The sequence below is a fragment of the Chamaea fasciata genome, unplaced genomic scaffold (genome assembly GCF_029207755.1).
Source record: "Chamaea fasciata isolate MVZ Bird 193981 ecotype frontalis unplaced genomic scaffold, bChaFas1.0.hap1 SCAF_2, whole genome shotgun sequence".
Lineage (NCBI taxonomy): Eukaryota > Metazoa > Chordata > Aves > Passeriformes > Sylviidae > Chamaea > Chamaea fasciata.
Genome location: NW_027094087.1, coordinates 56,390,325 through 56,416,078, shown reverse-complemented (window position 1 = coordinate 56,416,078; position 25,754 = coordinate 56,390,325). Strand labels below are relative to the sequence as shown.

At 35.7% G+C, this 25,754-nt stretch overlaps 1 protein-coding gene across 2 annotated transcripts in view; it reads right to left on the bottom strand.

Annotated features, from left to right (window-relative positions):
• The window catches only part of VWA8 (von Willebrand factor A domain containing 8), a 183,203-nt gene that overhangs the window by 122,583 nt on the left and 34,866 nt on the right, over positions 1 to 25,754 (bottom strand). For both annotated transcript variants that reach the window (XM_066176231.1, XM_066176232.1), the window contains exons 5-14: positions 23,989 to 24,156; positions 21,964 to 22,128; positions 21,520 to 21,569; positions 21,091 to 21,199; positions 18,088 to 18,192; positions 10,910 to 11,041; positions 9,445 to 9,579; positions 9,287 to 9,364; positions 4,572 to 4,732; positions 3,294 to 3,407 (exon numbers count right to left, since the gene is read on the bottom strand). In XM_066176231.1, the coding sequence (XP_066032328.1) occupies positions 3,294 to 3,407; positions 4,572 to 4,732; positions 9,287 to 9,364; positions 9,445 to 9,579; positions 10,910 to 11,041; positions 18,088 to 18,192; positions 21,091 to 21,199; positions 21,520 to 21,569; positions 21,964 to 22,128; positions 23,989 to 24,156 (1,217 nt within the window). The remainder of the gene's footprint in view (positions 1 to 3,293; positions 3,408 to 4,571; positions 4,733 to 9,286; positions 9,365 to 9,444; positions 9,580 to 10,909; positions 11,042 to 18,087; positions 18,193 to 21,090; positions 21,200 to 21,519; positions 21,570 to 21,963; positions 22,129 to 23,988; positions 24,157 to 25,754) is intronic.

Here is a 25,754-nt window from a genome sequence, read left to right as displayed (position 1 = left end):
GTGATGAAATAATAGTGAACATACTACTCAGTGACAATAATTAACCTTATTTAAAATCAGAATATACTTTATTAGCCCTTACAAAAGTAATAAAACTTGGAAATGTTGTCAAAAATGTAACTAATGAGTAATAGTGCTCTAATCTACAAAAATTGAAAACAATCTGAAAACCAAACCATACTTTCTTCTTTGTCCAGCACCTCTAATAACAGCATCATGGTTTAAGCACATTCACATTCTCTACTGTAATACTGTATGCATTTGTACACAAAGGCATGTGATTTCTCTAGATCACAGCATGATCTGAAATACCATCCCTTTAGTAAAAAATCCAAGCAAATCTCTTGATCCTCTTCTTCTTTCTCTTCTACCACACAAATGAGTATTCTGACTGTTGACAAACTAAAGATTAAAGGCACTAAAACTGCAGGGACATATTAATATTCACTTATTGGAAAATTAGGTACACAATGTGTCACTCAAACATTGCAGATTCAGTCCCAACAAAACTGAGAATGTCATCATATATACCACAGACCTGGTAAAAAGCAGTTGCACCGAAATTGCTTTAGTCAAATCCAGCTGCCTTTTATCTTCAGAAATCCAGCTAAGGCCACTAGTCACAGTCACTGGCACACAGCAAGAGAGATGTCTCTCATCAATATGGAAAGCGTCTCTCAGCTGTGATTTAGGTAAGAATTTGCTCAAACAATCTGCTAATAAATTCATCATACAATATACTCTATTTAGCTTCTCCAAAGACAATATACTGCAGGCAGAGGAGCGATGGTGAGCACTGTTGTGATTGAAATCTGTGATTTAATCAACTGTCTGTACCTCAGATATGATTTGATGGATTAATTCTGCTGGATTCTGCAACACTGGAAGGTACTAAAGTTTGCAGTGACTGGTAACTATTGCTGAAAAGGATGAGTAGCAAGGATGAATACAGTCCTGGAATCAAACAGCAATTATTGACATTGCATCCTGGAGTCAGTTAAAAGGCAGTGATGTTTTCAGAATATGGAAGGCTCCAAAACCATGTGAGGTCCTGGAACACCTTCAGTTCCTCATGGGCTGATGAGAACAGTACCCTCTCTTATAGAGAAGTCGTCCGTGATGACAAAGAAGTCCAAAGCCAAAACCAAAGAAGCAGTTACACGTTTGCATTACTTTAACCTAGCTTTTTTTTTTTTTTTTTTTTTAAGTCATTACAGAAAAAAGGGCAGATTGAACACTTCACCTAGGAGGTGAGGATTCTCAGGAAAATGGACTTCAGATGATTCAGGAGTAAGAATTTTCATCTGCATCCAAGATGGTGCTAAATGGTCACACTGAGCTTCCAGATACAAGAATGCCTACATAATGGGGTAATCTGTTTGTTTCTAAGACCAAGTACTAACCAGAAATGGATTCTTGTCTAGTAAAACAGACACCCTTCACTTTTGGATTAGAGTGTGAAAGCTCACTGTCAGTCAAACAGATAATTAAGAGCTTAGCAACTCAGAAGCATTATATTACAAAATATTGAGGTGGTTAGATAAAAGCAGTACACCGAGATCTAAAGGAAAGAGAGACAGCCTTTCAAGGAAAGCAAAAAAACCCCCAAAAACCCTACTTTTGGAGCCTCCAAAGTAGCCAAAAGCAATGTACAATTTGCACTGTAGAGCCAAAAGGTTACTCAATGAGGCTGAAAAGGAAAGTAGACACAGAGGTGACACAAAAGAGAAGGATCTGCAGAACAATCATTAAAGAAGACAGCTTGGACAGTGCTCATGGGTCTAACGGATAATGAAGATTAGAGGGAGCCCACTGCCAAAACAGCCATTGTCAGAACAAAAAAGCATGTGCAGGATCCAGATGTATATCTCTATTCTTGTGAGAGAGTTTTGATCCACTAGGAGTGGCAGCTCTGAAGACAAATTTGTGATGAACTGTCCAGGTTTTTGGAGTATATTTGGAATGTACTACAGGGTACTAGGCAAAACAGTACAGCCACTGCCATTCTGCCTGAAAGCACCTTGCACAAGACCATGAACACAGATCAGGGAGGAGACTGGCACAACAGACATATTTCTTACTACAAAGTCCGATGCAAAATTGGAATACCATCCCAGATGGGCCCTTGGAGCTTTTTTGCCGCTCTTTTCAAAGTCTGAGCTTAAAATCCTGATAAACAGAACACTTTCCTGATACATAGTTCTTCACTCAAATAAAACAAATGCAGAAAATGACCATCTAGCTAGGTGTGTGGCCTCTGCAGACTTGTTAGAATTTGCAACAATTAGGCTTAGAATGAAGTTTGAGGTGTTTGTTGGTTTTGTAGGAGCAGTTCTTGCTTTTTTTAAACCCACTGCATTTTGACTGAAAAGGGAACCAGAAATATGGAAACGACTAGGAAGTAAAAGAAAAGCAGCTTTTCCAAAGGGTGGACTATGGAGGTCAAAGAAAAATGTCTGATTCAGCAAGACAATTGGGAGAAAACGTGTGGCACATCATGAATGCACCCCTGCTATAAACCAATCAGGCCTCTTCCAAGTTTGGACACACACACACCCTGCAGCATAAATATGAGCATGGATGTCTGACATAAAACTTCAACTGTTTTTTCAGAGGATAGATCCATTTCAGAATCACAGTATGTTTAGCTCTTTATATATTACTGAATATTAGATTGCATTTGTTCTGACACGCAATCAACAATATCCCTCCCATAAGCTGAAATCGGTTAGCAGTGTTTGATCATGTATCAAATACAGTCTCGGAGAACTAGAAAACATTTCTATCTCGGGAATGTTTCTAGCAGACAAGTGGAAGTAAAGGAACAAAAAGAATAAGCATAATGGGTCCCAACCCATCCTTAGGATTTCCTGCCCCATATTAATTGTAAATTAAATACCAGCTTTCTAGCTCATAAGGCAAAAGAAAGTAACTAGTATTTAACTTCAAATGAGCTTTTTTTTCCCAAGACTTTAAATAAAATGTTCCAAAATTAAGTACTATATAGCTTTCTATCTATTTTTGTACCTACTTGGAATTTCTCTTCAATTTCTAACTCCTTCTCTTAAAGGATATTGAATGTTTTCCTTTCAGTTTAAGCACTCTAAACTGGATATATTTTGCCATACCACAAAAAGAAATAGAGCTCGGGAGGGATCTGATGTTTAAAATACGTTTCTCCTAGCAATTAGAAGGAATCAGTTTAACAGAAAAGCATTCTGCAGTTTTTTAATTAGACAAAAAAAAAAAAAAAAAGAAATGCTTGCATTCTGTAGTCGTAGCTCATACTTTACCTTTCCTGTAGTTTCTCATCAGTGAGCTGCAACTCTTCTTTTAAGTTTTGGTATCTATCTTCCCTTAACAATCTGGTGCCATCATAGAGAGTCAGTTCTCTGTCATGTATTAGTCTGGAAACAAAGAATAAGCTCTATCTTGCCTTTGATTAATTTTTATAATACATATAACTACTAAGGGTGTTTTCAAAAGTTATCTCAGTTAACATACACTGCAGTAAAAGGAAAAAATGATAGCAATTCAAAATGCATCCAGGCATGGAGGTAAAATAACATACCTAAGTTTTACCACATAGTCAGTCAACTTCATTTAAATCCATATGGTAAGAATATGAAAAATAAAATAATCTTTTTTACCTGTGGAGTGTACATAAAAGGCATGAAACTGCTTTTTTGTTATGCTTGTACCAAGTAATATACTTTTATTTCTTGACATGCTATCTTTCAGCTGACTTTAATGATTAACATACATACAGATCCAGCTTTTATTTTGTGATATGGAGAAGTTGATTAGCTATAACGCATGCACATGTCAGAACTAAAAATCAGAAAGGAACACTAAACGGATGAAAAGGCAAAAACACAGGCAAGTATAAATCTTTGTTCTCTCCTTCTGTATATATATAAGAGAAGGAAGAAAATGCTTTTACTACAACATGCTTTTAAAGCTCACAATGTCCTTTGATTTGCAAAAGCAGTTTATGATGCATGCATATGAAATGACATAAAAATTTGACCCTGCAGCATAAATAATTATTACGATAGCATTTGTTATTACTGTGTTCTGCAAAACTTAATTTTTTATTGGATTATGAAATAATGTTTAGAAAGAGATCTTTGCAATCAATATAAAGTATACTTCATAATATATTTTATATTATAACATGCTTGTTTAGAAGCAGAATGCACTCAATGCGTTTCAAATGTTTTCTGACATCTTACATTTTAAAATGGTCACACAAATATTACTAATGTTAAGATTTCATAATTCTAGAATAAAATCTAGCTCATTCCAAAATTCAGACTTATACTCTATATTTACAACAGGATGAAATTTCCTGTATTATTTTAGGCTTACAAAAAATTCAAGAATTGCTTCTGCTCTTAAGCAAATAATGAGCACTACATATTCTATGAAACTTCAATGCTCAGCTTGATCTTAACAGTTCAAAGTAAAGTTTCAAAGCCATATTCACCAGCAGGAACTTAAGGCCTCAGTATGCACGCACTGAATACACACACCACGTGCACCTAACTTATCCAAGCTCACATCCTGACCTTTGGAGCACAGCTAGAGTGCCGGGGTTAATTCGATGAATGCCGTCAAGAAGAACAAGCTTTCCTTCCAGAGCTGCGGTGACAAGCGGCGATGGTCTCCAAGCAGTGTCTCCATTAGGAAGAGTGTACCTTTGCTGCAGCAGATCTCTAGCTGTCATATCCTGGAAGTATCGGTCCATCAGAAGAATATATTTATGATCTATTCTCTTAATTTACAAGCACATGCTTTCTCCTTAAAAAACTGCATTCTGTTCTTCACAAGAATACAGGAAGATTAGCAGGAAATCTTCAATTAATTTTCCAAAGAGTATTAGAAATACACACAAATCTACTCACAAAATACTAAATAGACTGTGGAAGTTCTAGACTTGCCAATATCACCAATTTGAAACAAGAACAAAGACCCTTCTCCTCCCTGCCCGTATAACAAAACACAAGCATATGACAATATGTACACAGCCCTGTGTACAGAAGGGGGCAGCAATTTACACCTGGAGCAAACAAGAAGAATTTCTTTAGTACGGAAGCCACCCGAAAGAGCAAAGATTTTATCATTAATCTTGAACACAAACCAGCATGACATTCCACCTCTCAGCAGGAAAATGCAGTGAAAGTATCAGAGAATAATGAACAGGTAAGAAAGATGCCCGTAACACAGAATTTATCAAAAGTACATAGCCTATCACAAAATAATGCTCAAGGAATAAAACCAAAGACAAAATCTAGCATATCCTCCAGCACACATATTTTAGATGTTCCATTACAACAGGTAAGCACCAGAGAAAAAAAGACAGAATAGTAATTTTGTGACCTGGAAGACTAAATTCCTTCCTCAGACTGTGCTGTGAACCCAGAATCAGATAAAAACATATTTTCTATTGTAATTGTAGCTTTTGCATATGTCTTTTTCACAACTATAAACCCTCTGAGCTTTAAAGGATAAAAATAGAATACATTACGTCATATGGCCTGAATCATTTCCTTTTTCTACATTTCCTTAAAAGCCCCAAAATAACAGGACAAAGTCTGGTTCCTTCAGTGCTTCTACATTAATATAATTTAAATTCTCTCATTCAAATCCACAAAACCATACCATATTTTTATTGTTGTATTTCTATTGTTTTACTACTGCGATCACACTTTTCTATTTTATTAATGAATTAGACATGAAACATTTTTATAAAAGAGAGAGAAAAATGTGGGTTTAGGACTTGCTTAATAACTGTGCATTCAGCAGCTAGTAAATGCTGTAATGAGTATTTAGCTAACACACCTTTGAATAATTTACCTCTAAAGAAATGAAACAACATACAGTATGAATTGACTGGGAGCCTGGTATGCCATACAGCATGTCCATCTTAATTCCAACAATGGGAACTGTACACTAATTTTCTGCAGATAAACTTGTAAGAGTATTTTGCGCAAAATATTTTCTGAAATGTAACACGAATGTAACATTGTGACTTAAATGATCAAACAAGATTCAATTATGGGATGATTAAAAAAGAATACCATTGCTAACACCTGCACAGTTTTTGTAAGGAACTTATTTTATGGCTAAGTACTTGCCCAGTGATTTATTGTTGTTATTTATTTACTCTAACCCACTTAATATATGGTATTAAAACTAATCTTACAATACTCTAACACTAAAAAGCCCTCCCTTTGGAGTGGCAGTAACTGAAGTGTAAGAACTAATTATTCCTCTTATTTTGGACAAAGCAATGGCAACAATATGAAACAAAAAGGCTATTTTAATTTGTAACAGTCATTATAACTTATGTGTTTAAAATGTATTGTTTATTTTCCAGACCAGTTTGTATACAGGAAAAAAAAATGTTTAGGAGAAAAACCAAGTAGGACAACTTCTGTTGCACTCCCTCTTTTCTCATGGCCCATAATACTAATCATGTTCTTGGCAATTATGAGGTGAAGAATCTATCTTTCCTGCTTTTCATGCCAATTTGGACTCATCATTTGTTAGCATTTCTCAAATAAAAAACTGGAAGAATTTGGTGAAAAAAAAATATGAGGTCAGGCAAAAAAAAAAGTCCTAGAAACAAAAACATCACAGTACACAAACACTACTGATGTGCTTAGAAAACTGTTTTTGCTAGGGAAGAAAAGAAGCAAGTTGCTGGAAAACTGTTATTACTTCACTTTGACTGTAACTTTTTTACCCCCTCTGAAATTCTGGGGGAAGAAAATATTTTATTTTAAGCAACTTGGAATAAAAGTTCCCTAGCTACAGTCCACAAAGCACTAGCTAGCTACTACTTCTCATTCGCTATTGCTTATCCGCTTTAAGAGACAACTTAAAAACAAACCTTTCCTAATCAGGATGAGTTTCCTTTCTCAGCAGTTTACCTAAATGGAACTGCATATAATGACAAATCCATATAATGATGTCAGATATCACAAATGAGACAGGAACGGCTCTTTCAGCCAACTGTTAGTATAAGAGATGATCTAAGTTCCAAAAGCTTTGCTTTAGGTAAATTTAATTCTCACTTCACAACATAAAAGCTTTTTAGAGTTGTTTTTTCTGCATAATCAATATAGAGAGATACACCTTTTCACACTATTAATCAACTTCAGTTGCAAAGAACAATGAAGCAAATATTAGAAGTAAAGACTATGACTATATATATATACACACACACATATATTAAAAAAAAAATCCAAGACTTAATTTCTTCAGTCAGCCTGAGAAGAAATGGTGCTATCGCTTCAGACCAATGGTAAATGTCCCTCTACTCATTTTTGTGCCTGCAAAAATTATCATAAAGTAAATAAGAACCATAAAACAAAGAAAAGCCTCCTTAATTTTAGAAATGGATTCAGGACAGTATAATGTCTCTCTGAAAAAAACCAAAAGAACCAAAAAAAAACCCAGAAGACACTTTTTTGAATGAAAGTAGAAAAAAATGCTATCACACTTTTCATAGCCTTCACTGCTGAATTAGTGTATGAATTTAAACATTTGTTTAATCCTTAAATTATCCTAACACTCTGCTACGCAAAGCCCCTGATAGGCTATATATTTAAAGAAAAACAAATGCATTCTGAAATTCTATTTATTGCTCAGATACATTCAATACTATTTTTATACACTGCTGTTTGCAAAAACTTTTGGGCTTATGTAACACATTGTACATTAGGAAACATTTATACGTACAGATATGCATGCGGATCTTACCTAGGCTTGGCCACTCAGGAATTTACAGTGAACAAGCAGCTCTCAGTCATTTATTTACTTTATTGATACTGATTTGATATCACCAAAAAGCCTTTCTATAAAACCCCTTTGCCCTCTGAGCTTGATCAAACCCTGGTGAAACCAAAGGAAAGGTTAACTTCAGTGGGAAATACCCTAAATCCTTTCCTAGATTTTATTTTTATAGGAATTACAGATCCCTTTCAAATAAATGTCTACTAAATAAATAGTTCCATGTCAGCTCTGCTCATGTGACTCCAAAAATGAAGGCTTCTGCTTATATTCATTGAAACCATACTAATTAAAGGTAGGAAACTGAGAAACTGGGGCCATGTTTTAAAGCAAATAATTACCTAATTTTGCTGGTGAATATCAAATATCATATTGTGTGCAACAATACAAGAGTTAGGGTGTGCTTGCCCTTAAGCAGGTTTGTCACGTAGCAGAAGTTATTTTTCTGGGATGATTTAAAACTATGTTTACAGTAACAAGTACAGAGAGAAGTATGCAGAGTAGCTGGACACACAGTTCTGGCTCAGAAACTAAACACCTATTTTAACAGGCCACTATACAAAAGATCCTAGGCACTGCTGGGAATCCAGGAATATCACTATGAACACGACATAACACTGATGAGGACATGTAGCCCTGAACCCCAAATCTGCTCACACTTGGCCACATTAAAGCATAAGAAAAGGGCAGAAGTCACCCATCTGACTCCAGTTTTGCAGACAGAGTTTCAAAGTCCTCACCCTTATCAGCTGAAGCCACACAGGGGGGGAAGGAAAAGCAGTGGGATCCTGTCTGGGGAGGTTCTCAACAGTGCAGGAAAACATAAAATGGACTGTCTTTTTTTTCATCATCATTATCAGTGTTTCTCTTTTCTATTTTCCTCTCACTTTTTCAACCCTTCAACCTCACCACCCATCTCTGTCAGTGTTTCTCCCCACATGGCAGTGCACTTTTAAATCAGATGCCACTGCCATTTCTTCCTTTGGAGGTCTCCATGCTGTCTAGGAAAAAAAGTAAAGCAGAAAAGGGATCGAAAAAAGAGACCAGTATATTGCATTAAATCTGATGCTAATGTTTTCCTGCAGCATTGCCAATTATCCCTTAGAACTGTAAATCCTGTTATATTTGGTGTATTTTGACTCATAAGGTCATTGGAGACCCTTGACTTCATATTATATTTAAGCACTTTCATTCCATAATGTTATGGAGAAAACCTTACATATGTTATCTCTGTGTGAAAAGCTAGCAAATTAATTCATTCTGCTTTTAAATCTTGTATTTTTTCAGCTTATGCCACGAGGTTAGGGTGTACTACAACCTAAGACAGACAATTCTTCCAAGTGCTGAGTGACCACTGGCTATGACATTGCTCTTAAGCTTGATAGAGTTTGGGGCTTGCAAAAACACCCAACACCTTTAGCGCTGTGAGAAAGTCTCTACTCAAGATCATATTTAAAGCATGACCATCAGCAGATAGTTTCCTTACCTGGTATAGCATGATAGGTTCTATGCTGTATCCCAGTATATCAGCAAACTCCTTCGCAATAACTGTTTTGCCACAGCCCTAAAAAGTGAAAAAATATTAATTAGATGACATTCCAAAGGTCATGGGGAAGAAGGGAGAATAGAAATTTAAATTCTTACTTTTCCTCCAATTAAACACATGTCTTTAACCATATGGGATTGCATCATTTCTGCCAACAGTTGATCATGGCTGGAAGTCCTTATGAAAGTATCTGATTGAGAATGATTTTTTAACATTCCAGTTCCAGCTGGAACCTATAAGAAGGAAAAAGTAAATCAAAATGCTAAATAAGCTATACTGTGATAACTCTAAGCTTCATGTGAACTAGGCTATGCTTGTCCAAAACTATTGTAATATTTTGTTGATAACTGCAATCCAAATTTGAAACTGTCACCGTCACAAAATTAAACCTACTAATTTCTAACAGACAAACTCCCTCACCCACTCTTCATGAAAAAAAAGAATTAACAAAATGTGAATCTACACAATTACAGCATTGGGGTATGCAAAGAATTTCAGGCAGTCCGTGAAAGAAACAAATAAGAAGTCACCAATATTCACTGTTCATCAGAGAAACACAGAAGAGATAGAGCAATTAGTATTGTGAAAATCTGAAGGAACTGCTTTGACCCAAACTTTGGAGAGTTTCAATTAGTTCACCACGTTAAGGCACTTGCTCTACATTTCCACTTCCTGCTCTAGTCTAGAAACTGTTTCATCTGCAAACTTCTTTTGCCCTCCTGCTCAGAGAGTACAAGAGAGACATTCTGCAAAAGTACTTTCAGAATGTATCACCTACAAGTCACACTAAAACAAACATTTTTGCTTCAAAAAAAGAATTGAATCAAGTTTCAACAGACTCACCTCTTCCTGAAAAATTCCCATTTGCTGTTATTGCCCTCTTCATTTTGTCATGGTACAAACTCTCTTGGGGTATTTCTCACCAATGTTATTATAGTCTCTCTGACTCCCACTACTTCACCTTCTTTACAGACTCTCTAGACTCTCCAAATTCAACATTAACTTCAAATTCTCAGATCAGCATCTGTTTCCTGATTAAGAACTTATTTCACCACCTAGCAGGTCATAAACTTCATTGGAAGAAACTCAAACTAATCATATTTGATGTGATTACTTTGTTCCATTTTCCCAACATCCTGTGTCGGAACATTACCAAGCCCTCATTAGATTTTATTTGAAGTGTAAACAAAGACAGACGATTGTTTTCACAAAAAGAAAAAGGGAAAGCAGCATTAAGAGCATCATAAGTACTCTCTGCTATTCTAATCCAATAAAACAAAAAAAAAAAAATTAAAAGGCTTATTTTTCCATCCAAACTGTAATGATTCACATGGAGGAAACGATGAGTTTATCTATAAATATAATCACGTGTATCCATAAACTAATATGCCAATATCTAAATGTGTCTCCAATAAATACCATGTGTTGTTGTTCTAAAAAAAAAAAAAAAAAAATCAGTGCAAATAACTTTTAGTATCAAGTGTGTCAAATTCTTAAAGGGATGAAATCAAGTTAGTGATTTCTAAAAATGTATTGTAGTTTGATGAATATATAAATTCATACCTGGAATGTCACTTCTTTTTCACCAACTTGGACAGTTACATCAGCCTTGAAGGATTTGTTTCCATGTACACTTTCTACTCTAGTAATCTTCCTGGGAAACAAGTGTTTTTCTGAATCTTGAAGCTCAAAGCGCTGTAAAATTCAGGGGTGAGAAAATTAATTAATAAATACAACTTTCTGGTTCTTAAAACTGTTCCTTTTAAAATAATGCCAGAAGCATATTCATGATTAATTGCTTATGAAGTCCTAAATCCATTTACTTCAATTTTTACTGCAGATACCTGTGTTCACATTCTTGATGGCCTATATATTTTACATTTAAAACCAAAGCAGAGAGATTGTATACCAACTACTTATTCACAGTGTAGTGACACATCTAAAGTGCAAACATCACATGGTGACTTTGCCGAGTCTTAGCCTGACAGTCTAAAATAACATGAGAAATCAACCACAGCCTTTAGCATGTGTAATAATACATTGCCTATCTCTGCAGCTCATTATAACTAATTGTAGATTTAAACATCTGACTACCAATAAAAATAACCAGCAAACGTTGCATTTACTTAGTTCCATAGTTGCCTCATACAATGAAAATTGAGGACAACCTGTACAAATTAAGCCTTCAGCATGTTCTGGGTATATCAAGGACATAAAACAGGACATATGTTTTCTCTATCCTCTTTCAAGCATTATACTCTCTATTTTTGCTGTACATAGAAAGCATGAAAACCATTTAAAAACATTCAGTAAGGAGAGTCATACTGGGGACTCTATGCACAAAAAAGCTAGTAACTGGAACTACTGAATTCATAGAGCCATTTTATTCAACAGAGTGAAAGTTCAGTAAACAAGACAAAAAGGAGTACTGTCCAACTCCTTAGAATTCTTAGAAAAGAGTTTTTTCAACAGAAGTCATTAATGTAAAATCACTCTTAAAAGGCATATAGTATTATTACTACTAGGATTCATAGCACTGCCTATTAAAGATTAAAAAGAAAACTGAGATGGATTTCTACAAAATCTTTTTCTCTTCAACACTTTGTAAATTTCCATTCTGAAGCAAAAGACTACAAAAATACTATGTTTAAATAGGTATTTAAGATAAATATGCTTTAGTAAAGGGCTGCACCAAATTACATTTGTACTGCAACAGCTGAGTCTACTTCAGATACCATTGAATTCTTAAACCACAAGGTTGGACAGGAATGCCTACTGAGAACTATATCTCCAAGTATGATTCTAAGAAACACTCCAACTATGAGTCTGTGAAAGCAACTACCTAATGTTCTCACTCTTATCTTCATTAATAAATTGCAATATTCTTACTAAGTTAATGGCATTTAGGATAGAGTCAAGGGTGCTTATATACAAAATTGCCAACTGCTTGTAGACTAAATTCCTTACCAACAAGAGAAAATAACTGTGAGCAAGATTATCTGTACCAGCAGACACTGGATACTGTGTAACAAGGATTTAGAGCCAGTAACAGCAGAACTTGTACACAAAGGTCTTGGGAATTTAAAATTTCTAAGGTGTTTTTTTGATTGGTTGGAGTTTTTTTGTTTTGGTGAGGTTTTCTTTGTTGCCTTTTGTTGTTTTTGAGGGTTCTGTAGCATTTTAGACATTAAGTCAGGACAGTGAAAGAGGAATGTCTATGTGCAAATTGTTACTGAATTTACACAAGTTCATCCAACTGAATTTGAATTTATCACAGGTAATTACACAGCTGCTGAACTGAATACACTAGTAATTAAACAACCTCACACCTCTTGTAAATACCACACTTACACCTGAACAGGAGCAGAAAACAAAACTGCCTGTGGCCTTCAGACCAAGGCAGGTCTCTTTGACACAGTTCTTCATTTAGAATTATGATAGGCAAAAATGGAATCAGAACAGTATAAAATGGATGTACATCACATTAAACACTTCTGCTGAGCCAGAAACAACTTCCTCTATAAAATGTTCAAGTTGATAGCTGCAAAGAAAAAATATTTGTGGTTTGAGAGAACAACTACCCAGCCCATTCAGTATCAGAAATTTTAAGAGATACTTGGAGAACCAGAAGCAGGCAGTCCCATTGACTCACAAGAAAGCAAAAAGAATAGACCAGTCACCAAAAACCAGGGAAGTGGTTTGGCAGCTCATAATCATCAGGCCACGTTCTGCATGCCTAAGAACATGTGAGAAAAGGCAAACTGTAAAAGTTAGGGGGGAAAGGAAGAAGAATTCTGACCACTTGGAAGCACCTAATGATTGGCAATATCTCAAAATGGAAAACACAAAAAATACATCAGTAATCCAGCTGGCCAAAGGAACAGAGAGCTTAAATAAGCCATAGCTGCAGATGACCACTCAGGCTGCTAGGCTATTGAAAAGAGGCATCTAAAGGCTGGAAGATTCTCTGCAGGGGAAGGAAAGAGAATTTTCCAAAGAACCAGAGGACTGAACTGCTTCACAAGGAGCAAAATAGGAACTGCAAATGCAAGATGGGATGGATTGATAGATCAAGTCTGACAGATTCCACAACAATGGTATTTATTGGCACTAAAAGCATCTATTAATGCAAAACCCCAAAGATTATAAAATACTCTGGAAGGAGTAAGAGAGAAACAAATCCATCCGTAGAAAAAAATTTTCAACAGAAATATCTTAGAAAACAATTCTGAAGAATTCTTTCTTGTCTAGACATGAAATAGAATTCCAGTCTTACAAGTGTTCCTATGTACTGTGAGGCACGGAAATAGTTTTCAATGAGGAGGTCAGGTAATATTAAAGTGAGTGTGCAAGTAATACAAAAATGAGTAAAGGCAACAAAACCCATTTTTTTTTCATTTAAGACAAGACAGTAAACACAGAATTAATCAAAACATGAAAAAAAGAAAAATTCTAGGGCTTTAAAGTGAAGCTAAAAAAGGATAGAGGATATTGCTCATTTATATATTAAGACAAATGTGTTCTGGATGTATTTTTTTAAAACTTCATGGAAAGATTCTGCTGATTAGAAGGTAAAAAAATACAAACAGTGGGTGCTTCCAACACTGAAAAAGGTACACAAAAGGCATGTAAGAATTAAAAGAATAAACCTGAAACAGCAAATGAATCTGGAATAAAATACTAAAAGTTTATGGGAGGGACAACGGAGGAATAAGTACAGAAAATGTGAAGCCTCTCATCTGCCACCATGTTCAGCCTAAATGAAGCCAACTAGTTTTATAAAAGCCTCTCAGCTGCATACAGAAAACTCCAGTGCTGTGGGAAACACATCATACATGCTCAAGCTCACTGTTTGACAATGTTTAACTAAAAGCTGTTTTCCTTGAAATCAGTGATTTCTCCATATCTCGGCCTTGCAAAGAAAAACCTTAAATACATTTTTACTTATTTTTTACAATTTTATTTCAAATGTTTATCTCTCAGTCAAAATAATTTGTCATACAGTATTTCATGAAAGTACAGAATAATTTTGAAGGCCAAAATTACAACCAACTCATATTTTCCTTTGTCAGATCATCTAAGTTAAGGATCATCTTTAAGAATCAGAATACAAATTGATACAGTCGCCAAAGTTCAGAAACTTTAAATAAGGGTAAACAAAGGCACATCATCAGCAAGTTTATTTTGGTATTTTTGTCCTGTCTGTTGGAAGCTAGTGAACTAATAAATGCTGCAAACTGTAGCACTTCTACAAACGTTTTTGCATGTTAAGCACCTCTAAAGACTACCGCTGATGCTGGATTAGTGTGCAACCCTTAAACGTCTTTTTTTATGCTAACTAGTTGGAAACAAGGAGTTACATTCCTATTAAATTAAAAAGCTGGTTGACAGACATCCTTTTTTCTTCAACCTTATTCCAGGTGGGGTCTCACCAGAGAGGAAGAGAGGGGCAGAATCCCCTCTCTCAACCCGCTGGCCAAGCTGTTTTTGATGCAGCCCAGAGTACAGCCAGCTTTCTGGGCTCAAAGCTCACATTGCTGGGTCACATCAAGTTTCTTATCAGCAAACGCTCCCAAGAAAGAGTTATACCACTCCCAGGGAAGGTATAAGTCAATACGCCACATTATTTCATTACTGAGAATAAGAATTACAAGTAAGGCCTAGATCTTGGTGCAGCCTCAGTAAGCAAGGTGTATAAGGAAAGGACTTCTCCAAGTTGAAGATAACATTTGGGAAGACAGTGCTTTAAGAATATGATCTCTTCAGGAAACATGCACAGCATCTAACAGCTGCCAAAACAGCCTGTTTGGCATAACCACTGGTTATCTCACTTCTCAGTTCCAACAGCTGACTGAAGGGAAAATATCCTGAAATTAGGGTATGTTATCAGCTGTATTACTACATCCCCATATCTACCTCTGAGTCTGACACCTAAACTTTACATTCCATTATCTGAAATATAATGGGGTTTTTTGTAATCTGGGTTTTTTTCTTTAAATGTTAGCCAATGTTAAGAAGTGATTGAATAAGCAAATTAATCCATCAATGCCAACACATTTCCAGTATCTTTTTTTTCAACTCTTGTTACCACCCAGTTAAGATTAGCATTTTCTTTTGCACAGAAAATATTCAGTGTCAATTATTACCTGGACACTCTTAGGAAACCCATAGAAAAAGAGGAGACTTGCTTCTGCTAGACTCCTCTCCCTCACCATTCTTCTAGAATGCAAAAACTGATCTCTAATTAAAATTTATACAGTTCTGGAGCTGCTATTATTATAAACAGACGTTCCTCAATACAAGCAGTTATTTTCTGTATTTCTTAAGGTTCACTGCTTAACAAGATTTATGGTGTGCAAACAGAATAAAATTCCAATAAAATTATATGTACTTGTTCACACTGTAAGTTTGTGAAGGTAGTGATGACGAATATTTTTTAAAAAAAGAGGAAAATTTACACAGAAAAATCTATTAATGAGGTATTTAAAGGTAGATTACTATTGAGAAAGAAAATTTTACGAGCCAAATCAATCTCTCTTATACAAGAAGCAAAAGCATGCACAACACAAAGTTAAAAAGAAATAGAAAATGAAGCTGATGGTATTGAACACAAAGCCATTCACCATCTGTAATTGAAAGAATAAACAAAATTACAAAGTATTTAAAATAAAGGCATATTAAGATAGAAGTGACTGTTACTGCTCTACCAACAGATAAAAGTCTATTTCCACACAGATGATTGTTTTATAGGCAACTTCAATCACTCCTAACTGTGGTGGAAGGAAAACATGACACAGAACCACAGAATGGGTCAGGTTGGAAGGAACCACAGTGGTCGTCTGGTCCAACCTCCCTGCTCAAGCAGGGTCATCCCAAGCACATGGCACATGCTTGTGTCCATATGGTTCTAGAGTATCTCCAGTGAGGGAGACTCCACAACCTCTCAGGGCAATCTGTTCCAGTGCTGGGTTACCCACACAGTAAAGAAGTTCTTCCCCATATTCAGTTGGAAGTTCCTGTGCAACAGTTGAAGGCAAGTGACAAATGACTTCAGGTCCTGGACTTCAGGCCATATTGGCTTATTCAGAAAAGTGGCAGGCAGGACCCCACAGGAGTCAGCTTTGACAGTTCAGAAAAGCTACCAAGTCATTCAGGACAACTTCCTAATCAAATGCAAGGACTGTCCATCCCAAAACTGAGGCAAGTAGGAGAGCAGCGCAGTTACATAGGGAATACAGGACTGAACTCCAGTGCAAAAAGTAGGGGGGAAAAGGGGGAAAGAAAATGTCAATACGGATGGGCTACAAAAATTTCCCCGACACACAAGCTTGGTTTTAGAGAAACCAAATATTCGCTAGTGACAAAGCTGGTTATTTCCAAACATGAATATAGAAATAATATCTAATTTTCAGGACTGAAGGAGCTGGTTAAAATACCTTAATGCTAATTTTCAGCAATGTATGTAACTCCTACAACATATTATAAAGAAAGAAAGCTGACATTGTGCTTAAGTTTTAAAAGATAAATTAAATAACCCATCATAATTATAGGCTTTGTAAGCTGCTATTAAACACAGACAAAATGACAACACAGATCTGACCAACAACAAGCAACAAAAAATAGCACAGTCCAAATCCAGAGACTAATACAATCTATAATCATGCAATAGTGAATGTACTTTGTGCTAGTGATATCTACAATCTTTTTAGATTCTTCTCTTAAACATCAAATGCCAGATGTATTTTTAAGCATTTGACTATCTTAACCATACAAGTAACTACTTTCAAATTAATTAACCACTTATTACATAATGAGGACTTTTCTGTAGTCTTTAACTGAGGTCTAAATATTCTGAAGATCCTAGAGGTTTCACCTTTCACTATAATGAAATTAACTAGCTAATGAGGGTTTTTAAAAATACTGCTATGAAAGTTTTAAACATCAGCAATAATGTAGCCATTTAATTTACCTAAAATTTCTGATTTTTATACAGAAATAACTAAGTATCATGACCCGGGGTGACTTTATGATGCTGCTGAATTGTATTCCCAGTTGTCTGTCTAGCCCAGAAATAAGTTCGGCACCCTTAAAACCAGATCCAAGAGTGAAGGGAAGGGGAAGTGTTGGCGTGCAGAAGCGTCATTTTCACCGGCCTGTATTCCTGGCTCTCGGTGTGTGCTGTCTGCAGCATGGACAGCAGGAGAGAGTTCTCCTTTGCTTTTAGTTAGTTATTTAGCTAGCTGAGGCAGAGAAGTTCCCCAGACTACGGCTTTTCTTTTTCTTGGAGCTGTTCAGCCCTGCTCTGGACTGAAGACCCAGAAAAACACCGTGAGCTCACACCTGTGACTCACCCAGAGCCCGGGATGTGGCATTCTTCAGCACAGAAGGGACTGATGAGAGACTGAAGTGAGCCGAGCCACACCCCACAACAAGGACTCTCTTGTTGAATTTGCCATCTCTTCAGAACAATGAGAGGTTTCTTTCTTTCTTATTATTCATCTTTCCATGTTTGTGAGTACTTTGCTTGTTAAATAAACAGTTTTTTCCACTTTTCTTCAAGTAGGTTTACCTCCTGAACCAGTTGGGGAGGGGCTGCTTGAATTTGCTTTCTAGAAAAGACCACTTAAGAAGTCTCATCCCAAAATTTGCCCTAAAACAGGACATACCATTACACAGGAGAACTACTGCCATAATCCATCACTCCCTGGAATTAAAATACAAATATATTCTGCAAGACTTACTTTTAACATGTCTTTGACTGCAGTCCTGCCTTCCTTTCCAAGGAAAAGATTATAGGGGTAAAGTCGGTCAATAATATGCTGGACTGACATCATAGGAAAGGAATCCTAATTCAAATTAGAAAAAAAAAAAAAAAAAAGAAAAAAAAAAAAGAAAAAATTATTGGCTCATTCTGTCATCAGCCATTAACCCAAAATTCTGCACAGCTTAGTACTTAAAATAGTATTTGACTAGATGTCGAAACAGGTACTTCTCAGGTGTAATTCATTATAATTTAAATGTCCAAAGTAGATTAGAAGAACTATATCCTAAGAATTATTTTCTTTTCTCTGCATAAATGGAAGCTACAGTGACTGGCACAGATAACTAAAGACAAATATGGCCAAGAGAGATAAATCCCACCACAGGTAAATGAGTTTCGCAGTACTACTAGAAAAGAAACCACATGACAAGAAATCTGTATTTCAATAATGATCTACACATTCACAGCAATTTATAGTATTTAATTTTGATTCTATAATATTGTACCAATTCTACCTAACAAATCAGTTCATAGGAATTTCTGATCAGTTTGATCAAAACTGCTTTGTTTTGAAAAGAATAACTAATTAGGCTTGCATTTCCTACAGAAAAAAACCCCAACCTTTTTTTTTTACTATCTGCTTGTTAGATTTAAGTACTAACTCTTTTGTCAATTGCTGCCTGAACTATAAAAATATTTGACTATTTTTCTGCAGCAATAAGGAAAGAGAAATACATTTATGACTACTGAAGACCTAATAACTACTATGATAAAGCCTTTCCTGGCAGAAAAAAAGGTGTTTCAAACTCTCTAAGTTAATTGATTAAGTATTGATTGTTTGCTTCAAAAATGACTTGAAAATTTTTAAGGACAACTTGTGTGCAACACTAGTGAAAAACAGTCATTTGACTGGCACTATCTTTTTAAGCCTTCATCACAGCAAATAAAACAATTCAAAGAAAATTAACTGATTCCCAGTTATACACTTGGGTTTACATAACCACACAACTGAAAGAAGAGTTCCTTGGAAATGAAGCCAGAAGTCGCATATTTTATGAAATGTGTAATTCAATTTATAAGCAGTAACACTATTTATAATGTTCCACATCTTAAAAAATCAGTAAAAACAAACCATTTATGGCAGTATAGTAAATGTACAGCTTCAAGGATCAGGGAGCCCTTCATTGCATTTTAAAAGCGCTCCATCTATATATAAGACATACCATGTAATTTTTCCACATGATCTCAAATTAGTAATAATTACAATGGAATGTATAAAATAAGTCTCTTCAGAACAAGACCCTATGAAAAAATTTCCCTTTTGTCAGGCAGGAGTTCTCAAACTAAGAAATGATGTTTTGGGAATGTGTAAATTCTTCTCCATGACAGAAGATAAGAAACACTCATCACAATGCACTCTCTCCACTTTTAAACAGTTAGACTAACTAAACTAGAAGCAGAGTATGGCACTGACCCAGCATACAAAGGAAAAATGATGTAGCTCAAAATCACTGAGCACAGCTTAGAAATCCAAGTGATTAAAACTAATTCTAAAAGAAACAGTTTCCATTTACCTAAAAAAGACACTGTCATACAATGGTAACACTTCACATTCTCTAATGTAAAATAAAATGCTTCCTTCACTCGATAGTTTAGATAATAGCTTAGGGCTCATTTTCCTTCTGTTACTCTGAAAGCCATCTAGCTTTCATTTAAAAATAATTTTTCACCCTGCGGCTCAAGGAATAAAAAGTTGCAATTTATTTCAAAATCCAACAATATTTTTTGCCCAAAGCCCTCCAAACCCTACTTCATTTCACTGAACTTGAATTTTCATCACTTCTTAATATCTAATGTAGGACCCCTAATTCAGAAAACAAATTCTGTCTGTAATTATTCAGCACAACTGAGGGGATTGAACACCACAGTAACACACCTAAATGATATGCTTTAATGTATACAATCCAACAAAATAGGTAGGAAGTGATCTGCTGCTGAGCAGTACCGTAGGTAAAATGACTGAAAATGAGAGAATCGAGAACTATCCAGAGTTCCTTCTACAGACACCTGCAACTTGGAAAGTGGGTCTGAGAAAATCTCCTGGTATTTTACCCTCCTGAGTGGACCATACCTTCCTGCATGCAAAAGGGGACCAACTCCTCTCTCTTTATACAGATCTCATGTCCCTGACTTCCTTCAGGAGGCAGCTTCCATGTTGTCTTTGACTTTTTACCATGCAGTTACAAAGTCCAAGGGACAAAGGACTATCCAGGAAAGCTGAAAGACTGACTCAGCTTTAGTCCTGACCTGCCTGACCTGTCACTGTGAACTCCACAGATTTACAATTCCTACTTCCCTCTGGACTTAGCTGTCAGGAAGCACTGCATCTACAAGTGTGCACAGCCTGCATCTTCACATGATCCTCTACTTCTGTTTATTCTAAATCCACCAGTCAGCCAAAAGACCTAATATAGGCTTCATCTCATACAATTTAACTATTTCCTATGCCCACATTTGTTTTGGGTCCCTCAAGGTGTCAGTGGAGAGCAATAGGTGTCTTTGTAATGCAATCAATCTGATTTACATGTGTAAATTTAAATCCAAAGCACTTTTAGGTTGTGTTTTTTATTTCTCTCCACTCACTACCTCAGTGCCACCAGATAAACTGTAGATGCCCTGAAGTCAGGCAAGGTGATTTACCAGAGGGAGGAAAAATAATAAATGGGGCACTAAGTTACATTTAATAACAACACAGATCTTATGTCATACCATATTTTGCTCTTCAGTATTATGCTACGTGTTTGGTTAAAGTATTATCCAGAGATACCTGACTGAGACTTTTCTCCCTCAAACTATTCTTAGCTTTTTCAGGTTGTTTTTTTTTTAAATATTCATGCTAATCTTCTTCTAACAACATGAATAAAGCAGATCTAATACTGAGAAATTTTAAACCCATAGTTTCACAGCACGTGTATGCACATACCAAAATCTGAACTGCAGCAGATAAGCTGTCTAAAGGAAAATCTGGAAGTCCCAATGTAGAAGATTCTTGAGAGCAGAGAGTTGTAGCAAAAGACAGGAGCTGAGAAATCCTGCATTTGAAAAAGTAATTACAGAGTTTTATACATGGTATCTGCATTTAAAATACTAAAGCATAAAAAGTTAAATATAGTAAAAGATGCTGAAACTCCTTCTGAGAGCACACAAGTAAGGTGTGATCGAAGTTCTAAAGCACTAAGGATTCATTATATTAAGGCTGTGCATAAAACCTGTGCAAGCACATGCCCACACATATTATAAATTTCTTCACTTCTGGTCTCTATGCAGTGATAAAGACAGAAAAATAGCATGGAACCCTGAAAGGACATAGCTTCTTCATTCAATTTTGGTTTTTTTAATTATGAAAAATTACCTCTCTGTGGAAATGTTCGATCCAATTGAATATAATAGCTGAAGATGGTCCTGGAAATAGAAACCACAGAGTAATTAATTTTGGTATCATACTGTGGGTCACAGGTCACAATATGAAGCATTTTCTATCTTTGTCTCTAATTTAAACATAAGGATTCTACTCACTCCTTGACACAGAATTAATTTTATTTAAGAATTAAAAAAAAGATCAAATTCTTTCTTTTAAGGCTATGTTACGGAAGTTACTTTTCTGCTGCTGTACTACATGGCAACTGTAAGACTGAATGTCAGGAATTTATTATGCAATATGAAAATATGAAAAATGCACTTTTAAGATAAATTTCTTACCCAAGAACTCTTTTCAGAGGTGAGGTAAGTAAAACATAACATCAGAACATTATCTCTACTCAATACAAATGATCCAGTCTTCTGCTACCACACTCACCTTAAAGGGCAGATGATAAATATCTCTAGCTTGAAATCGAGAGCGAAGGGGTGGATCCAATGGGTTACCGGAGTATTTAGGTACTGGCAGGCCCAAGGCTATCACTCGAAAATCTTCACTAACCCGAACAATCTTCCATGCATCTAACTCTGATTTTGTATGCTCCTAAATAAATTAAAACAAAGCACCAGGAAGAAAAAACCCCACATTGCGTTATTAAAAACTTATGATGACTAAGCTCTAGCTCAACTAAAAGCCCCAGTCCCTCAGCCTAAATGTGGTAATGTTCTCAAATGTTCTTGTCTTTCATGCATAATGACTAGAAAGACTTGAGCTGGTCAAATCTGTAGATGATAAAAACACATTTTTCCAAAACGAACATAGAAAAAATGATTAATTAGGTATAGCTTTCAGACATGTAGCATTCTGACCAAAATCTCTAGATATGATAGTGCCTGTTGTAATGTTGCCTTACATTACATCTTGTGAAAATGTGCAAATACAACACTGTCTTTACAAAGAACAGAAAATAAACTGACCACAAAATCCATTTTATTCTAAAACATTAAAAGTGTGTTACAATGAACAAGGTTTTTTCTTTTTTTCCTCTCTTGTAAGTGTAAAGGCAACTAAAATCTGTTTCAGAAGCTTCATTCACAACTTATACTTTATTACATGAAATAATACAGAACTAGTCTCCTTCATGAGGACATTAAATACAGTATTATGTCAAGCAAAGGATTCTTTGAATACAAAAATGCTCTCTATCTATCCACATCACATTTAAGTCCTCCCTGAAACTATACATGAATACATTTCCTTCAGACCTAAATGCACAGTAATTATTCACACAGGAGAAGCAAAATTGAACATTAGTTTATATAATACAATAGTCCCCAAACAACAAAGCAACAATATTGGATTTAGTATTGTAGCAAGAGATTTCATTCATATACTATTATCAGTGTGCCTGAGGCACTTGTTTTGAAATATTTAATCATTAGAAAAGTGTTTAAAAGGAAGAGATATGTTTTACAACCAAATCTAAGTTTGAATTCTCATTTTAATTCTTTAAGTACATTTTAAAAGCTAGTTTTTGAAATATAATAATAATGCTTCCAGTAACTGTGGATACTAATTAAACATCACAAAATTTTTTTGAAAAGGCATGGATCAGAGGAATTTTAACCACAGATGAAAGGCATAAGAAATAACGATGTATTTTCAGAAATTCATTATGGTACTTCAGCACAGCTGGCAACTTCATACAATCGAGATCAGTGACTGAAGGCTTATTGCAAATTTCCTTGCTGTGCCACATGGGTTTGAATCATACACCTAACTGCAGGTGTGAAAGAGAAACATGAGCAAGCAGGTGTCGGACTGACAGGTATGTGACTGGAAACTACAGTACATGGAAGTAGAGACGCAAAGTACTACTGAAACTGTCAAAAAAAAGCCTGAAGAGTATCCACCCAAGCAGTGGGACTCAAAGCCCAAAGAAATGAAAATGGCTTAAGCCGTAATGACAACAGACACTAAAATCCCATTTCCTCTCAAAGGAAAAGCCTCTAACCATTTTCTATAGTTTAGATTGCTATTTATGTACACTTCTGTAAATTAAAGGCAAAACAGCATCAATATAGTGACTGAACAGAGAGATACCCATATTGACCTCACTCTTTTGGTATCCTAATATTTTAAAAGCTTAGCAACAAGGCTATTGCCATGCTCAAGCATTATCTAAACTTCATGGCAACAATTTCAACTTACACATCTTTTTACAAGGACATTTTAGTTATTCTCACATTGTGGTTTTCACATTTTAGAAACATACAGGCTTCATACAAGGTTAACATGGACTACTCCTTTTCATATGTAGACAACATAGAAATAAAAATTATGAAACCTTGGTGAAATTTTCCCCATCTGACTCCTAAGTATGCTGTCCTTCACAATAATATTCCAGCACTACCAAGAAGAGGAGGGGGAAAAGAAAAGAAAATCCAAATAGCATTTCCATACCTGCAAAAGTTTGTCATAGCGATCTGCAGACATGAGAAAACGACCATCTTCAAGCTGCATTTCCCTATTCTCCAGCAAATTGTTTAACACTGGCAGGACATTCCGCTCAGCCTTCTCCAAGCCTTCCAGAATAAGGATTCTGCCTTCAGTAGCTGCACGAACTGCACACTTTAAAAAAAAAAAACACAACATTTTAAAAGAAGTAAACTTTGTGTAATTAATTTAAACCTGTTAAAAAAGAACCTCCAAGTTCTTCCAAGAATCTTCCCAAAACGAGATCTATTTCTGTAAGAATCAACATGACTTGTATCAGTAGTGATCAGGAAGGGTGTCATCTGATAACCTTTAACAGTGCTACACATTCATGAGCTGGAGTTTTACTGCCTAAGTATTATGGGGACTGACAGAAGTAAGTCCCAGTATTTTGTACCAACAGAATGAGATACTAAACACTACAAAATTTTAGACTAAACACAGTATATACAAATATATGTGGCATCCTTTATTTTTGATGTCACATAATATTCTGCATTTTCAGGTATTTTAACACCACCAAACAATTCTGGGACAGCATTTTTAACAGGAAACATACAATCAAGTGGGTTTTACCTACTTACAATTATATTAAGATTTTTAGAAAGAAGTCCAGTATTTCTTTATATTTTTCTGAATATGCACCAGCATAATTCATCCTTAGTGTATCACTTTAGTTTGATTAGAATGTAAGTCTGTTGAAACCAAACATGGATGATGAAAGCAAAATAGTTCCACAAATAATCAGATATTTAAAAGAGCAATAAAATTAAAAGGATAATTAATTTTAAAATTATATTCCCTGACTGAACATGGACTTCTATGAATCCAGAATAAAAATGCTGCCATTAACTTGATAATCCTTTGAAGACTTATGGTGAGAAAACAGTTTCTTTTCTACTTTATTGGTTGTTCATATATGGCTGCTTCTTAACATGGAGTCAAAATGTAAAATTAACTTCTGGTGCTGATGGCTTTGTGCAGCTTTGTTACAATGACAGTAACTCAAGTACATTAAGTACACTCGATATCTAATATTCATAATTACTGCCCACTGAAAGACTCTGAAATACAATGCATTCTTGCCTTCTTCGAATCTGCAGAAGTTTAAGCTGATTATAATGCGGCAGGTTTGGACACAGGCAACATTTAGAGGCACCAGAGTCTTTCTTTGCATTCCTATCACATTTGAACACAATTTTAGACACAAGCACAGTTGCAAGGGGAGAACAAATGAAATCTTTTCCCAGCATGTCTCCTATAAACTCCTACAGAAGAACCTGTCATATAATGCTAGATGGAAATCTCTGATGAATACAATAGATGCCAAAAAAATAGGTCAGAGAGAAAGAAAAGATGAGAATAATGAAGAGGCACCAGAACAGAAAAATAACCCACCAAAAATAACATATGAAAGCAGACGTAAAAAAGACAAATACATATGGATAAATTAGAAACAAAGATGAGTTCAGTGCAACAAATTAATTGCTGCATGGGTTTAAAGCACGCAGCTGACTCATACACCCATCTGAGGAGACACAGAAGAGACTTGACCTGGTTTTGGAGAGGAGTCAGAGCTCAGAGTCACACGGGCATGGCCAGGCTGCTGTTCTGTACCACACAGGTCATCACGGGGCATGGCTTCAGGGGAAGCAAAGGGTGAGCACACACCACCAGTGGGACAATCTCCACTCTCCCTCTCTGGGAGAGGCTGCCAGGACCAGCCATGTGGA